Here is an 18,296-nt window from a genome sequence, read left to right on the forward strand (position 1 = left end):
AAGCCAAGGCTGTTTCAGAGGTTTGGTATCTCCTGAATTGGTGTTGTCAGTCATCATCCGCTCTTGTTAACCACTTATGTGCACAGAGCATCTTGTTGGCAGGCATTTTATAGCTACCTTCTGTGCAGTGGAGATACCATTTATCCTAAGTTGTCAGGAATCCATCATTATTTGGGACTCTTTTCTTCACTAGTCTGCCTGGGTTAATCCAGTAGTTAATTTCTAAACTGGTCCTTATTATGGTTCAAGCTTGGCTCTCAGCCACACCCTCTGATCTAGAAATCATGCCCCTCAGTGGGGACAGAAATATACTCTGTATATGCTTAGAAGTGCCCTCTTAGTGAGCCACATGTTACAGGCGGGGCCCGGCTTCAAAAAACTAGGACAGAAGCTGTAAGGCAAGGGCAATAATCTCCAGAGCACTGGCAGTGTGGTTCTTTCAACCATGAGGGCTAGAAGCTTGCCTAATAAAAATGAAAACATTACTCTCAGAATGTCGCCCATATTTGATGTTTGCACAGTGGGACTAGCTCATGTGCCCAGCCCTGTTTGTGCTTTTATTACAGCCCATGCAGGCTGCTTTTTAAATCTGTGTACCAATGCATCTGCACAAGGCCTTGCAAATAAAAAATAAAAAAATCCCTCCTTTGTCTTTGTTTGTAACATGCTCAGCCACTTGGTAGGTATTGGTTGGGGTTGGATTCCCCCCCCCCCCCCACTTTCCTGGGAAATCAGAATCCAGAAGCTGCAGCAGCAGAGCCGTTTGTTGCTCGAGGCGCAGATGGGCAAACACAGCCACTGGAATATTCTACCTATTTATAGCCAAGCAGCGTTGATACTATTCCGGTCTTGGAGATGATGTGGAGTCACGAAGGTGACAGCAACAAGCTCCACATTGACAGCTGTAGTGTTGATGCAGTTAAGACAATGGAACAAGATGGAACCTTTGCTTCTGTTCTCTCAAAGCTCTCCGTTTTCCCGAGAAACTGCTGAGCACAGGTATCCTTCCGATCCTTGCAGTGTCCTTGGCTATGCAGGTGAATGCTGCAGAAGGCTCTTCACTGCTGCTGCTGCCGCCGCTGCTGCTGCTGCTTCTAGAAAATCACAAGGCAAATGGTGGTGCCCAAACATGAAAAAGGGACTTCTGTCCTTCAGCTTTTATAGTTGCTGAGGGAAGAAGAGGGGAAGGAAGGCGTGAGTGGGAATTGTGTTTTATTCACAGCTAAAGCTCTGCCATGACACCTAAACAAAGATGGTTTGAGAGTTGTGTGTGTGTGTGTGTGTGTGTGTGTGTGTGTGTGTGTGTGTGTTTGCATACATGCATTCAAAGAGTCAGGGGGCAGGAAGATGCCAGGCTGTAATAAACTTGGACTTGAGCGCAGAGCTAATCCTAAAAGTGTGTTCTGTAGGATGCTGTAGATTTAAAGGTAGGCAGGGTGAGGCAACCATCTTGGGCAGCAGATGCTGGGTGCCATTAAGAGCAGCCGAGAGTGAGATACACAGGCCTGAGCCCAAGGGGCACGTTCTCCTGGGTAACTCTCCTAAGCAATCCCCCTTCATTTTAATATGGCTTGTGCGGCAGAATTTCCCCATAGTTGGTGTCTTATGATGGCATGAGTCTGGGCCCTAATTCAGATTTTCTGCCACCAGTACCAGAAAGCCTTTGGCTAACAGCCATGTGCAGATTTCATTCCAATCCTGCTATTGACAGTTTAATAAAAAATAATAATAGTAATAATAATAATAAATTAGTAGTAGTAGCAGTATTCATCATTTAAATTACATCAGGACAGGGAAACAGCACTGATTAAATGGAATCATAGACTCCAGTATGTTAGAAGCTCAGAGGGGGCCACAGCTCATTTGCATGCTATTTCCATAGAGCTCCGTAGAGCTTTTCCTGGTATAGAAGGGAAGGGATTGCCTCCTTTCTCAGATAATGCAGCTGAATATTGGATCATAATATTTCACACTTTAGAGTGTTAAATGTAAATTGCAAATGCTCCCTTAATTTTTATAGCAACCCTATAAGGAAGGTCAGTTTTGTTAATCCCTATAGTTCGGGACTGAGAATGAAAATATGTGTATGTATTAATGTGTTTTCATCCTGCCCTTTCTCCAAGGCGCTAAGGGCACTCAGTGAGCTGCTTGGCCAAGAAGAGATCTGAATCCGTCCCTCCCCAATAGCAGTCCAATAGTTTGTGCAATACACTGTGTTTTGGGGCACCCAGTGAGATCAAGTTGGAAGTTAGAAGGCTTCTAACTAGTAAAAATATGGGAATTGCCTTGCTGGATTAGACCTAAACACCATCTAATCTTCTGGCACTGGGTTTTTTTACCAGTGTGTAACCAGCCAGGTGCCTCTGGGCAGCAACAACCAGAGCATGGTGGTGATAACGCCTATTTAGGGATTTCACATCTTTGCTGGCTATGTCACAAGCCATTGTTTTTCCACTCCGCCACCTGTCAAGCCCTGATGATGAAGGGAGTTTTCCAGTTTGGGGCACCACTGTTTGAAGGTGCCCCAACTGCCTTTCGGCAGCAGTATCCAAATCTCCTCCTGCCTACCTTTTCTACTGCAGAGCAGGAAAGGTTGCCAGTTTGCCTTCTACTGCCAAGGGCATTTGGGCTCCTTGGCCCACACAGCTGCCAAGCTTTGCATGTGGACCACCATACAACCACTGGAATGATCCCAGTTCACCACTGCAGCATCACAGAAGGTGGGAAGGGCTGGCCATCCACCAGGGGGCAATACCACACTCACCATGGTGAGGGTAGTTGTTGACACCCACCCCTCTTCTTTGCATCTGGCATTCAGCAGAATTCCATTGAGTTACTGTGGTTAAGAACTGATAGACTTACCTTTCATTACCTTTCATCTTTGGGAAACACTCCCCCCGCCACCTGCAGTTAGTTACTATAACTGAAGGTATTGCAGGTGGGACAGAGGGATATGAAGCAGGGGCCAGACAGATGAAGCAAAGAGGGTTTGTATGGAGCAGAAGTGAGGAGCCTTTGTCCTACATGTTGCTGAACTGCAGCTCCCATCATCCCTGGCCATTGGCCATGCTTGTTGGGGCTGATGAGAGTTGCAGTTACGCACACATAGTGGGGGAGGCAAAGGGTCCCCCACATGTGACATAAATGATCACTGTGAAGGTGTGATATGGGATTGTTTTCTCTGGTCTTGGGAAGAGTTATGTTCCAGGACTTTGTAGGGCAGAGTAGCTGCCAGCCAGTCCAAGTGAGCCTGAAGCAGGTATGTGGTCCACTCCAAGGGCCATATTCTGGCAGCAGATCAGGAAGTTCTGAGTTCCAGAGTAGAAATCCCTGATGGGAGGCAGGAGCCTAGGCAGGCATTGCCCTCACACCAGTGATGGGTTGCTTGTACTGGGGAGCAATTTCTGAGGATGGTGTTTATAGGGCTTAGTGGACTGGGATTGTCCCTAGGGATCAGCTTGACTTGAGCACCCAGGCAGGCTGGCAACAGCAGCCTTGACATTGCCCTCAAAGTATTGAAGTGCCAGCTATGCTTTCCATGGAAGCAGAATGCTGATAGCACAGGAGGCAAGACACTGGAGCCAGGCTACTAAAAGCCCCAGTTCCAGAGTGGATTCTGTTTGCTGCCTTAAAGGTGGTCCTTGGCTGAGTGCCTAATGGCATTAGGAATAGGTGGGGCATGGTTTCCAAGGCCTATGCATCGCCCATGTTGTCTTGGAGAGCTTTCTCCCTCCCTGACCACAACAAGAGGAAGTAAAATATTCATTATGTGGCCCAGCTTAAGTCTGGAAGAAAAACGAAGCTGGGGGCTGAGAGAACACAGCGGGTAGCACTGCATAAAGGGGGAAAAACCTGTCCAAACAAGCTCTGGAGCCCCGGTCAGGATAGTGTTTTTCCCTTGGGAGTGTGCTGCACTCTGCTGAGCGCATTTACACCATGCAGAGGCAGGAGCTTGAAGGCTTGTTCCTTTTGCCATGTAAGGGAGCCCCAAGCACCCTTGGTGGCTATTTTGGGAATGAGAATGGGCCCTTGCTTTTGACTCCAGTGCCGTAGGGCAGATTGTGGCTGCCTCCTCAGCTGCCTGTTCCATATGTGCACGCAAAGGAAGCAGAAACCCTTCTCTCTCTGCAAATGTAAGGCTCAACCAAGAATGTACATACTATTGCAGCTGCCGTGGCAAAGCTGGGCTTGGTGCCAGACTCCTCTCCTCTCTCTCTGCTACAAAATCCCTCCAGCGCCAGCAGCTTTCAAAGTAAACAACAGAGCAGGATCGAGAGGCATCCACCCTCTGTCTGTCTGTCTGTCGCAGCAGGGCCTCTAGTTGCAACTGAGCTTGGTTAGGGTTCAAGGCAAGCAGTTGGCAGGATGAGAAGGGAAGCCCAAGCCTGGGAGGAGATCAAAGCTTGCCATGTTCTAAAGGTTGTACGTTAATTGAGGTGGCTTAAGAGCAGCAGCTGTGAGCCCCCCCCCTTTCCTGGGCAGCATCCCACCTCAGCCCCAAGACTCACTGGTGGCTTTAGGCAAGCTGCTGTGCTCTCTGCCTCCACTCCTCACCTGCAAAGCAGGATTATAATGCTGGTTCACCTTTACAGCAGCCTTTCTTCAACTTGCTGCCCCCCAGATGTTGTTAGACTCCCAAACTCCCATCAGCTTTAGCCAGCATGGCCCAATAGCTGAGAGGAGTTGAACTTCTTAAAAAAAAACCTTGTGGTGCACCAGGTTGAGGGAACCTGCCTTGTCCTGGGTTGTAGTAATATAAAGATTGAGATTCTGTTCTGTGGAACACTCTGAATGGCAGCATTTATTATTTTTTGTGTTTTATATCCTACGTTTCTTCCACGAGGGCAGAGTACCTGGTTCTCCTTGGCAAACTCCTATCCAGGTGTTGAACAGACGCAGACCTGCTTAGCTTCAGCATGCTGCTTAGCACCATATTTATTCAGGCCATAACTTTGGCCACTAGCCTTTTCATACTTTTGGTCAGGGACCTGCTGTTAGCTCCAATCTGCAGTAAGCCTAAGAGGTTTAAATTATTTAATTATTGTGTTTATATCTCACCTTTCCTTCAAGAAACTGAAGGGCAGGTTGTTAAAGTTTTTATATGGGCAGGTAAGAGCTCACCTGTTCCTCCAGGCCTTTGGCTTATTTTAATTCCTACCTGCTTGTGGGTTTAAAAAAATGGTTTAAATGCTTTCTGGTCTCCATGCTCTGATTATTTGTTCAGGTTTGCTTGTAATGTAACTATAAACAGTATTATAACTGCTAATAACCGAAACATAGGGCCTGCATTTAAATTTCTTTCTGGAGGTGCCAATGTTTCTCTTGCCTTTTCTTAGAAGTCTTGAATAAGCAAAGCAGGTGGTTCTGATGCTGCTGGTGCAACCCGCTTCAGGCCAGTTGAAAACAGATGCTCGAAACCCCAAGTGGTCCGAGTTCAGGGTACGTTAAGGGCCACCCGCTCCCATGCAATACCTTGATCTCCCAGAGGCCCTGTGCTGAGTGTCTCTTGTTATCTGGGACAGAACGTTTCAGCAGTGGAGCTCCCTGGGGTAGTTTGTTTGGTCCCCTCTCTGTTGGTGTTTAGGTAGCAAGCAAAGGCTGCTTTTCAAGGGAGTCTTTATGGAATTCCTGAGCATGAGGGAATGCTCTGCCAATTCCTGCTTCTGCCTAGCTGTGCTGGTTTGTTTTATTGGCTTAATTAGCGACATGGAGGTTTTTCAAGTGCTTTTGTTTTTTTCTGTGGAAAATCTTCCATTTCGTAACAATGACTTGAAGCTGATTGCAAATAAATATAAGGCAGGCTTGGCAATTTCAAAGCTTTTAGCTTTATTAAATGCATGTAAAATAAGCATGCTGAATTAGGGCATCAGAATTTTTTTTCTGCAGCAAACTGAATATTTTCCAATGCAAAGTACCCTTATTTGCATAGGAAAGTTTTCTGGAAATCTTTCCAATTCAGAATTTGCTGGAACACCCACATCATTGGGAGTTTTGTCAACTTTCTCGGACATTATTTTACGGGAAGGAACTTTCCTCCCTTCATGTTCTTGCCCCACCCTGTTAACACTAAGCTTCCCTACCAGGTGCTTAAAATTACCCCACAATGGATGCTTCCACTGTAGCCTTGTTTCACCAACATAATTACTTGCCCTTTATTTATTACATTAGCACCATTCCCAAGGTGTCAGATCAGCCTACATTTTGCTTTCCCATTTTGTCCTTGACTCTGCTCTGTGCAGAAGGTAGGCAAAGCTAACAGGGAGCGTGATTTGGCAAAGAGCTTCTTATGGCCCAGTGTGGGATTTGAGCCCAGGTCTTCACACCTTGGGCCAAAGTAGCACCTTGCGGCACTCCACTTACTGCAAGCACCTATTAAGCTGCGGGCCATTTAGATCATTCATGCAACAGAATCAGGAGTGTGGCAGAGTGCCGGGACCCATAGATTCAACCCTATTTCACACACAATAATATTTCATATTTGATTCATCTCTTGACTTTGGTTCCTGGATCTGCTTTTATTTAGTTTCTTTTTAGCCAGTTTTATTATTTGTTGTAAGCCATCTTAGAAGACCTAACCATAAAAGAATGGTGGTGTATACAAGAAATAACAAGCAAGTAGTCTTGCTTTCCTGGGCCTCCCATTTTTCACTTTGACCTGGCAAGGAACTCGTGTCCCTTTTAATGGCCACTGTTCCATTAGCCAGCGCTTGCTGGCCTGTCTGCTTACCCTCTTAGTTGCCTATAAACGTCTGTGGCTATTAACCTGCTGCTGCTCTATCAGCACATCCAGCCTAACTACAGAACCATGCACCCTGTGTGTTTCCTTTCCTGGTCTCTTACACTTGCTTGCATATACTAAATCATGTCTCCAGTTAGCCGACGAGCTCCTTGGCAGAGCAGGGGCTGTTTCTCTGTGTGTTCTGGAAATCCCCCAGTGTGCTTGAGGTGCTGTGAATGAAATATTAATTACTGAAATGTATGAATGAAAGAATTCCTTTGAGTCAATAAATTGTATGGTCCTAGTAATAAGGGAGATGGGCATGTTCTCAAATAGTGAGAGAAATGTGAAAAGTGGGTGGGGTGAGTAATGCAATCTTTAACCAGCATTGGAAAGGTCCCAAGTACTTGGTTTTCCAAACTTCTCAAAGCTCTGGTTGGCAGTTAGTGTGAGTGTGGGCAAAGGCTCTAACCCCTGTCTCCCACCCCAAAGTCCCCAGCCAAGGAGTCCAATGCTGTTGAGCAAGAATGGGGAAGCCATGGCCTTATGAAGGTTGATAGACTGCTTCTCTCGTCATCACTGGCTGTCAGCCATGCTGGCTGGAGCAGAGGGAAGTCCAACAAATTTTGGAGGGCCATGCCTTCCCCATTCCTGCTGAAGATAACTTCTCCCTCTCTAGCCCCCTTTCCCTCCCTAAGATTGGCAGCTCGGGTGGAGGGGCCTCTAGCTGATGATTCCTGTTCTAAAATATCTGTAACACATAGTAACTGCAGTATTGTCTCAGCTCTGTACAGGCCATGGTACTTCAAATTTCTGTTCCTCTTTCTAATAATTTGAATCCTCTCTCCCAGCTGTGCCTGTGAGAAACCACTTAGATCCCCCAGGTTTTTGTTTGTTTTTTAAGATACTAGATGTTTGACTTGTGCATGTAGAAACCAAATTCCACTTTTCTTTGTTGGTACGATCCGTTCCCCCCATATTTGCCCCATCAATGCCTTTTTCCCTTGGCCCCCTGGTTTCCAGCCCTGCAGTACTTCACAAACAGAAATGACCCATTAACCAAATAGCAAAGGCCTGTGTCTGTGTTGCCAGTAGATGGGGTTGGGAAAATAACAAAATCTGATCCTTCTCCTGGCTCACACAGCGTTGGTACCTCAGAAATATTTTCCCTAGGCCTGCCGGTGCAAACCAATACGATACAAGGAATGCATCCTCCCTTGCTGATGCCTGGGTGCTTAAAGCTTTTCTCATTCTTTTTCTTTAAATGCATAGGACCCGTCAAAGCTGTACAAGAAGAGTGGAGAAGCCACAGCGCCGACTGACAGCTCTGCAGCCGAGGGCAGGCCGAGGGAGAGCAGCCCTCTTTCAAAGAAACTTTCGCCGCTGCGCTCCGAAGTGACCGATTATGGGAAGTCAGCACTTTCCACTCCGGCCAGTAGTCGCGACCCAGACTCAAAGGACAGAGCTCAGATTAATGGAGCACCAACGGTGACAGAAAAACTGGCTCAGCTTATTGCAACTTGCCCTCCGTCAAAGTCTTCCAAAACGAAGCAAAAGAAGCCCTTCATGGGAATTGCTTCTGGATTTGCTAAAGACTCCGGAAAGAAGCTGCCAGTGGTTGGGGCTGTGACCGTGCCGGCGAGCAAGGACTTCGTAAAGAAACAGCTTGGAAGCGCCACTATGGGCGTTGCTTTGAGTAACAAGGACTTTGCAAGGAAGCCACTGGGGATTAGTAGTGGTGCTGGACTAGTCAGCAAGGACTCTGGGAGCAAAAAGCAACCAGGGGCTTGCCCCAGCATGCCTGGGCTAGTTAGCAAGGACTGTGGGAAGAAGCTACCGATCCTTGGCTCCCCAATAGGATTGGTCAGCAAGGAAATCGGAAGGAAACCACTGTTGTCTGGCATGCCAGTTGGGCTAGTCAGCAAGGATTCTGGGAAAAGGCTTCTGGGGACTAACAGTCCGGTTGGATTACTTCCCAAGGATTCTGGGAAAAAGATGCTGGGGACTGTTAGTCCACCTGGATTGGTTAACAAAGACCCTGGGAAGAAGCTACCAGGACCAGGCGGTCCAATTGTATTTTTTAATAAGGATGCTGGGAGGAAACATCCAGGGTCAGATGGGCCGATCGGATTGGTCAGCAGGGACTCTGGAAAGAAGCTGCCAGGGCTTGGTGCTTCAAGCGGATTGGTGAATAAAGATGCTGGAAAGAAGCCTCTGGGGGCTAGCAGCCCAATTGGATTGATTACTAAAGAGTCTGGAAAGAAGCCACCGGGGGTTGGCATTCCAGCGGCCTTGGCTGCTAAGGACTCTGGGAAGAAAATGGCAGGGGCCAGCAGTCTGTGTGGGCTGGCCAATAAGGACTCAGGGGCTTTGAAAGCAGATGCTGCTCACCCTTCCGTGGAACCCTTCAAACGGTGTTCTGCGAATGTCATAAGTCACGAAAGTCCTTTGCCGCCAGGCCTCTTGAAAGACAGTGTGGGCAGTAAGCCTTTTGAGAAGCATGTTGCAAGGCAGAGTAAAGAAAGCATCCCGGAAAAGGTAACGGTTCAAAAAGAAGCGTCAGGCGGAGGCAAGGAAGGGGCCTGCAGTCAGCAGGACATCTCCTCGTCCAGTGAAAGGGGCACGTTTGAAGCACCCAAGCATGATAAACAACTGCCCGTGTATTGCACTTCCCCCGAATTCAGGACTTCAGGAGGCGCTTCTGATGTATCTACAGCCAAATCTCCATTCAGTGCTGTTGGGGAGGGGGGCCTCCCCTCCCCCTCCCCAGCCGCCTCTGTCACTGCTTTAACGCGTAGCCCCACAGCAACCTTGGCTCAGTTAGCTTCCAACCCTCTGCATTTAAATAGCACGCCTGAGCTCTTAGAAGGAATTTCCGAGCAGAGTAGCAAGACCCCGTTTGCCTCTGACAGCGCGCGCTCAAGTATGAACCGGGTGCCGAATCCTGGCTCGCACGCTGCTGGCAAAGGGGTCGGCAGGGAATTAAACGGTTCCAAAGCTGTGCATGCCGATGACCCCAAACCGAGCCCCACCTTAGGCAGGAAGCCCAGCCTGGCAACTGACTCTAACACCCGTGCCACTGTTGCCCCTTCGGTGGTTAGCTTCTCCAGTTTGTTCAACAATAAGCCCTTTCTAAAGATTGGTGCCATGGCTGCATCAGGTAAACCCTGCCAGGGGGTGGAAACTCTGAGCAGTAGTGGCGGTGGCCCGCAAGCAACACCTCTGAAGAAAAGGAAAGGAAGGAAGCCGCGCTGGACTAAGGTAGTCTCCAGGAGCACTTGCCGGCCTCCCAAAGGCCTAGAATTGGGGAGGCCTGAGCTTTTCAAGAACATTTCTTGCAGCGTGCTGTCAAACAGTAGCCTAGATCAGGCCAAGCTCTTCAAAAGTGCAGGCCCGCCTTCCTTTGCCCAGCACGAGTTTGTCAAGCGCCAGTTGCCAAAGCTCAGCAAGTCCAGTAGCATGCAGTCCCTCTCTCTGCTCGGCAGCGTCGAGAAGGAGCCAAGCAAATTTTACAGCCCCCACATGCAGGCTTCCGTTGGGTGCATCTCGGACGACCTGCTGCCTGAAACGTACAAGTCCAAAAGGGCCAGGTCGAAATCCAAAGAGATGCCCCACCTGGAGGGCCCCCCGAAGCGGACCCTGAAGATCCCTGCCTCTAAAGTGTTTTCAGTGCAGTCGAAGGAAGAGCAAGAACCTCCAGTGCTGCATCCGGAGGTGGAGATCCCGTCTTTTCAGCAGAGCCTCACAGAGCAAGCTTTCCCGAAGAAGAGGGGCCGTCCGAAGAGGCAGATCAGATCAGGGGTCAAGATGAAACCCCCTGTCCTCTCCGTGGCGCCCTTTGTCACTGCGGAGAGTTCCAACAAGCTGGATTGTGAAAGCGACCAGCGGCAGAGCGAGGATTTCTTTGAAGTGGCAAGCCCGTTAGGAGGCCCCGAGGAGCCTGGGAAGACGAGTGCCTGCAACATGACTGACCTTGAGGTAGAGCCGGACCGCAAGGAGAGCAAGCGCAGCAACGGGCAGCTGATGAAAACCATCATCAGGAAAATCAACAAGATGAAGACGCTGAAGCGGAAGAAGCTCTTGAATCAAATCCTCTCGTCTACTGCGACTGAACCAAATAAAGGGAACGTGCAATCCAAGCTCCACACGACAGTGTCGACCCTCGCTGCCACGTTTGGCTCGAAACTAGGCCAGCAGATCAACGTCAGCAAGAAAGGAACAATCTACATAGGAAAGAGGCGAGGCAGGAAGCCGAAAGCTGTCCTGAATGGCATCTTGGCCGCTAATGCTGACAGCTTGACTCTTCTTGAAAAGTCTGCCCAGCAGGCGACGGGGACGGCACTCGGACAAGCAGTGGCTCCTTTGCTCCCTTCAGCCACAAATAACCCTGAGATTCTTCCTTCACCCGTTTGTTCTCAGTCATCTGGGGTGAGCGGAGGGCAGAGCCCCGTCAGCAGCGACATGGGCTTTGTGGAGCCCAACTCGGTGCCCTATCTGCACCTCCACTCCAGGCAGGGAAGCGTGGTTCAGACCCTGGCAATGCGGAAGGCCTCGAGGGCCCGGAGGAGGCTCTCCCCGCCGACTCTTCTCCCCAATTCCCCATCCCACATGAGCGAACTCGGCTCGCTGAAGGAAGCCACGCCGTCGCCCATCAGCGAGTCCCACAGCGACGAGACGATTCCCAGCGACAGCGGGATCGGGACCGACAACAACAGCACTTCCGACAGGGCGGAGAAGTTCTGCGGCCCGAAGAAGCGGCGGCACTCCTTTGACCACCTCTCCCTCGTCCCCCCGGAGACCTCGACGGTCCTGAGCAGCCTCAAAGAGAAGCACAAGCATAAGTGCAAGCGCCGCAGCCACGACTACCTGGCCTATGACAAGATGAAGAGGCAGAAGCGGAAGAGGAAGAAGAAGTACCCGCAGCTGCGGGGCAGGCAGGACCCCGATTTCCTGGCGGAGCTAGAGGAGCTGATCAGCCGCTTGAGCGAAATCCGGATCACCCACCGGAGCCACCATTTCATCCCCCGGGACTTGCTGCCCACGATTTTCCGCATCAACTTCAACAGCTTCTACTCCCACCCCACCTTCCCTCTGGATCCTTTGCACTACATCCGAAAGCCCGACCTGAAGAAGAAGAGAGGCCGGCCACCCAAAATGCGTGAGGCCATGGCGGAAATGCCCTTTATGCACAGCCTCAGCTTCCCCCTCTCTGGCACTGGGTTCTACCCCTCTTACGGCATGCCTTACTCTCCTTCTCCCCTTGCGGCCGCTCCCATCGGCCTGGGCTATTACGGGCGGTACCCGCCGACCCTCTACCCGCCTCCGCCTTCCCCTTCGTTCACCACCCCGCTGCCGCCTCCGTCATACATGCACACCGGCCACTTGCTCCTCAACCCCGCCAAGTACCACAAGAAGAAGCATAAGCTGCTTCGCCAGGAGGCCTTCCTCACCGCCAGCCGGGCGCCCCTCCTCTCCATGAGCACCTACCACCCCAGCGTCCCGCCGGAGATGGCCTACGGCTGGATGCTGGAGCACAAGCACCGCCACCGCCACAAGCACCGCGAGCACCGCTCCTCCTCAGAGCAGCCGCAGGTCTCCCTTGACACCTTGGCGCCCAGCGGCCCTTCCCGAACCGTGCTGGAGTCCCTGAAGCGCTACCGGTTTGGGAAGGAGGCCGTTGGCGAGAGGTACAAGCATAAAGAGAAGCACCGTTGCCACATGGCCTGCCCGCACCTGTCCCCTTCGAAAGGCCTGCTTGGGAGGGAAGAGCAGTGGGTCCGGAGGGAGCCGGCAGAGCCCAACTCCTCCCTGGCTCTGGGGCTACAGACGCCGCTGCAGATAGACTGCTCAGACACTCCGCCCAACCTGCCTCTGGGGAGGTTCACTCCCAGCTCCGAGCCGGTCAGCAGCGACGAGCACACAAACCTTTTTACCAGTGCAATAGGCAGCTGCCGAGTCTCCAGCTCTGCTGCCACCGGCGGGCGCAAAAAACTGCCTGATGGCTCCGGACTCTTTGGCCCCCAGGAAGCCTCGCTCAGCCGGCCTCTCCGGAAGGAGACCTTGCCCCCTATGGAGAAGGCAGGGCCAACCTTGTCAGGTAAGAGACCTCTACTCTTGTATGTGTGTCAATGCAAACTTTTAACAGCACCTGGAGTTAGCAAGGCTGAGCCTGCCACCACTTCATCATGTCAGGCAGGCGGAAAAAGAAGGTTCTGGGGTTATGAGCAGTTGTATGCAAATCTAGACCTGCCTGGGGGTGGGGATGTTTTCCAGCCCGTGTTCCCAGAGATCTGGAGCTTGAAGTACTTCAAGCAGAAGGGGCTGACCTGCTGAGCAGGTGTGTCCAGGTTCAGAGCAGCCTAGTCGATCCAGAGGCTTCATGCTCTCTGCCAAATGAACATAAGAAACTGCTGTATACCAGATCAGACCACTGGTCCATCTAAAAAGAGAGGAGGAAACTCACCATGTTCATTGTGAGTTTAACACAGTGGTTTTTTTGGAGGGGGAGGGGGAAGAGATCTTTACTTGAGTAGATTTTTAGCAACAAAATATTGCAGTAACTCCTGTCCCCTGGTCATCGTTTCATCTTCTTTTTTGCTTTTTGCCTGCCTATGATGCTACCCCAGTTTTGTTTTTGGTCTTTGTTGGTTCATCTAGCCCGTTACTCTTGACTTACAGTGAGCCACACTTATTGGTCCACTAATGTCCACACCAATGGGCAGTGACTTTCCAGGGTTTCAGACAGGAAATCTTCCCCAGCCCCACCTGGAGATGCCAGAGATTGAAGCCTGGTCTTCCTGCATGCAAAGCAGCTGCACTAATACAGTGGTGCCCCGCAAGACGAATGCCTCGCAAGACTGAAAACCCGCTAGACGAAAGGGTTTTCCGTTTTTGAGCTGCTTCGCAAGATGAATTTCCCTATGGGCTTGCTTCGCAAGATGAAAACGTCTTGCGAGTGTTCCGATTTTTTTCGCTCCCCCCCTTTTTCTAAGCCGCTAATAGCCTTTTAGCCGCTAATAGCCGCTAATAGCGCTAAGCCGCTAAGCCGCTAATAGGGTTGCTTCGCAAGACAAAAAATCCGCTAGACGAAGAGACTCGCGGAATGGATTATTTTCGTCTTGCGAGGCACCACTGTACTCTGATTGGCAGTGGCTCTCCAAGACTTTTGCTGCGTTTATGCTTTAACGATATTGTTTTAGATTGCTTAGATTTTTTGAAAACTATATTAAGCAATTCAAAACTGTTTTTGTATAGATAAATAAGAATAAAATATTGGGGGAGGTATTTCCCCTTTACCTACTACCTGAGTCAGAGATGGAACCAAGGCAAAGTAGAAGCTCTGCCTCTGAGCTGCAGTGCCCCCCCCCCCCAAAATCAGGTCATTTGTGTATAAGGACCAATGCTACATGTCCTTCTTTCCTAGTGTGCTGGCAGCAGGATATGTTCTTAGCAAAGGAGGAAAAGGCCTGATTCTGTAGGGGAGCCAGTGGCAACTGGAGAGAATCCCAGGTCTTTTATAATCCTGACACCATAAAAATGTGATTCCATCTCCTAGTAATTGGAAATAGTTATGTTGAATGGCCAGTTGCTATTTCTCAAGATCATGCTCTGTTTTTAGAGGGGTAGCTATGTTAGTCACTTGTGGCACCTTAAAGGCTAAACAAATCATTAAACCTTTGTGGTCTACAGCCCGCTCTGCTAGATGCAGGAAGTGTTAACCTGAGTTGCAAGTACATATACATACATAATGGGGCAAGGGAATTGTAAACAGTGACATCAGAAGGGGATTAAGTGTGGAAAGTACAAGGACAATGAGAATATGCAATAAACAGTGGTAATTAGCAAAACAGTCGCTGATGACACAGACATCCTGGCATTGGTAAACCAATCGACACAGGCAGTGTGCTATTTTGATTAATTCCACATGTGGTAGCATTGAACCCTTTTATACGGTGTAATTCGGCAGTTTCATAGTGCAGCCTCCCTTTGAAAGTCCCTTTCTTTCAGGGTGGCTACTCTAAGGTCCTTTACATCATGTCCTGGGAATGTCAAGTGTGTGTGTAAGAAATGGGTTGAATGTGGGATTTATACGTTAGATAAGCTGTTACATTCAGATGGAGAATTTTTGTCATTTTTTTATGGTATAAATATTATTTGCCAGTGAGTGCTGAATGACAGTCTCTTCAGTTACAGCATCTGTTGGTGTCTATTTATGGGTGGTTTGCTTTGTTGGAGGAAATCACTGGAGTTTCTCAGAAAACTAAATTCACAATTCCTGTATATAAATGCCCATTAGACCTTTGTAAAGGAGGTGTTCAGGAGCATAGAGAGTTGTGGAATAGGGAATTAGGATGTGCTGGACAACCTAAACAATGGAAAATTGCATTAAAATCGATACAGAATGTTTCTCTGGATTTGAAATTGAGACTGATCCAGCAAAAATTGTTTCAGATACATTGGACTCCACTATATTTCCGCATGAAGGTACTGCTTAATAATGATAGATTCTGGAAGTGTAATTCTGAAAAGGCACATGATTCAGGCATGTCCAGTGATGTGTTCTTTTTGCTCTGAAGCTGTGTATACATTTTGTACTTATGAAATCTTTTATATTCCCAAATGTTCAAGTACTTTAAAACTACGTATATATTTCTGTAGGGTTGGGATAAACAGCAGGACAACAAAAGTGGATGTTGCAAACCCTTGTGCTCGTTATGAGTCTTGTAAGTCAAGCTTGGAAGTATAAAGAGCCACTGCCTATTACACAATACATTTAAACATATATTTTTCTAAACACCAAATTTGTTTTTTGACACCTGGAGGGCTTATATCAATTTACATGTTTAAGTTTAGTGGAAAGTATTGATGACTATAGGATTCTCAATGTGAGCTTTGTATTGTATTTTTCTTCCCACCCCCTTTTTAACACATATCTTTCTGTTTTTGTCTTCTTTATTAAATTGGATACTTAAACATATTTTAGTTTTTAAAAATGTCCTGGGACATTGCAATGTTCCCTCATCAGCTCTTGGATAGTGCCATTTCTGATGTCAGAGTTTTGTCCATTCTTTTGCACAGAGACTGATTCTCTTTGTTCTTGGTAGAATGCAGAAGGGCATTGCCGGCAGATGATGAAGATGAGCAGGTGACTGAACCCCCAGTGTTGTGGATGGCATTATTAGGCCCTGTAATCATGTTGCCTTAGCAGACATAGGGACAAAGTTGTCATATGAGTCTCCTACAGGGGCTGGTCTCGTTGCCTCTGTCTCTGTTACATGCTCTGTTGTTGATGGTGAGTAGCTGTTTTAAGTCGGAGAGTTGTCTATAAACTACTACTACTATACTATTTATATGCTGCCCATCTGACTGGGTTGCCACAGCTACTCTGGGAGCTTCCAACAACTATAAAACCACAGTAAAACATCAAACATTAAAAACATTAAAATACAGGGCAGCCTTCAGGTGTCTTCTAAATGTCAGTTGTTTATTTCCTTGACATCTGACAGGAGGGCGTTCCACAGGGCAGGCAGGACTGCTGAGAAGGCCCTCTGTCTGGTTTCCTGTAACTCACTTCTCGCAACGAGCATCCAGGCTGAATGATGGGGCTGGAGACACTCCTTCAGGCATATAGGGCATTATATACAGATCCACCACACAAGGCTTGTGAGTGAAGTGTCAAGTGTCCAGCATGAGCTGTACAGTATTAATGCTATGCTTGAGTGTTTTCAGCTGGTAACTCTGTGCGTAAATGGGCACAATTCTGACATCGGAGATGGCAATATTCAGAAGTCAGTGGAGAAACCTTTCAACCTTCCAGGACATTTTTTTAAAAAAAATGTTTTTTATTAAAGATTTTCCTCATTCACAAAATCACATGCACTGTCTCTTTCTTCAGGTTGCGTTTTCTACAGATCAGTTACATTTGTCGTGAGACATTGGTGTTATATGCAATATAGGGTTGGGCAAAAAAGGGGGGGACAGGAGAGAGAGGGTGGGGTGGCAAAGCTTCTGTTCTTTTACTTAGTGTATATGTGGAGTTTTGTGTCAGTGTCACTTGGATAGGTTCTTTTTCTATTCACTTTTTATGTTTCCTTGGTGGTAAGAGAGGTTGGGGTGGCCTAGGGTGTGGTTGATTGTCTTTGGTTAGCCGCAGTAGGATTTGTTGGGGGGGGGGTTGTTGGGTTAAGTTAGCTATATTCAGTTGTATGCTGTCAGTGGGTTTGTGTTGTTGTCTTGTTGGACTGTGTATGTGTTAAAGGGGAGCCATACCGGAGTCTTCCAGGACATTTTGCAAGTGACCTTAAAGTGGACTTTATGGAACAAAGGAATTTCAAAGGCAGATTGCATCTTGAAACTGCTGAATTACAATATATCAAGAGGTTTAATGGTTTCACAAGTGGAATGAATCAAGACAATGGATTATTAGCACATTATATATGTTAATTGGCTTACCATTGCCGAAATGTGCCTGTCATCAACAACTGTGTTGTGAATTACCACCGTTTCTTATGTAACCATCACCATTTCTACTTTTCTGCATTCGTTTTCGCTCTGACCTCACTGTTTACAATTCTCCCCCTCTCAAAAAAAAAATAATTAAAGAAAATCCCAACAACCCCCCCCCACCATGTGTAAGTGTAACTGAGGATGACACTTCATTCGCCTGATGACTGTAGACCGCAAAAACTTATGCTGTAATAATTTTTTTAGTCATGAAGGTTCCATGAAACTCTTCATGGTTTCTTCTCTAGGCCTGGTAACCGCACTGGTTAAGCAAACTGAGTGACTACAGTTCCCAGCATCCCTGACCACTGATTCTGCTACCTAGGAATGATGGAAGTTGTGGTCCAAAAACAGCTAGAGACCCAAGTTTGGGAAACCCTGTTATAAACAATTCTGTGGGCTTGGTTACTGGGTTGAAACACCAAAGGCACAAGTCAGTTTCTTGGGTGGTTTAAAAAAACCAACGAAAAAACTGTGTTGATAACATTTCTATACAAAACAGAGTCTTGTGGCATCTTAAAGACTACCAGATTTATTGAGGCTTACGCTTTCATGGCTCTGCTCCACAAATGTTTATGCTGTAATAAATCTTTTAGTCTTTTAACTGCCACTAGGCTCCGTTTTTGTTCTTGCCGTAATATACTACTAACACCATTACTCCTCTAGAATTTGCCAGGTTTGCTACAGACAGTCTGAAGTTTTTGTTTTTTAACAAGCAGGTAAATATTCAATTTTAGTCATCCTTTTAGTAACACCCATGGATGTCAGTGGACTTAAGAGTGCTTAACAGTGCTTTTTTAAAAAAAGTTTGTTCTGCAAGCTAATTTTTACTCTGGATCCAAAATCAGGCTTTTAGACCTTGCTGAGAAGCCTCCACACCAGTATCTAGTGGCACTCTTGCTGCCCTTCTTGCACCTAAAATACCCCCAGATTTGGCTTGTTACCCATCCTCTTTTCCCACAGGTTAGGTACCTGGTTCCCCCCAAAGCCCCCAGTTTAGCTTCCCTCTTAGAGGCTGAGTGCGGCATCCTCCCTCAACGGGTTAAGACTGAAAAGCAGGAGGAGAAAACAGGTT

The 18,296-nt window shown here is 48.0% G+C and overlaps 1 protein-coding gene across 1 annotated transcript in view; it reads left to right on the forward strand.

The window, feature by feature from the left end:
- ASH1L (ASH1 like histone lysine methyltransferase) overlaps positions 1–18,296 on the forward strand; it is a 73,580-nt gene that overhangs the window by 12,506 nt on the left and 42,778 nt on the right. Inside the window, exon 3 of the mRNA XM_081173434.1 lies at positions 7,991–12,815. Within this exon, the coding sequence (XP_081029560.1) occupies positions 7,991–12,815 (4,825 nt within the window). The remainder of the gene's footprint in view (positions 1–7,990; positions 12,816–18,296) is intronic.

Source organism: Podarcis bocagei, assembly GCF_964188305.1.
Source record: "Podarcis bocagei genome assembly, chromosome: 16".
Taxonomy (NCBI): Eukaryota; Metazoa; Chordata; class Lepidosauria; order Squamata; family Lacertidae; genus Podarcis; species Podarcis bocagei.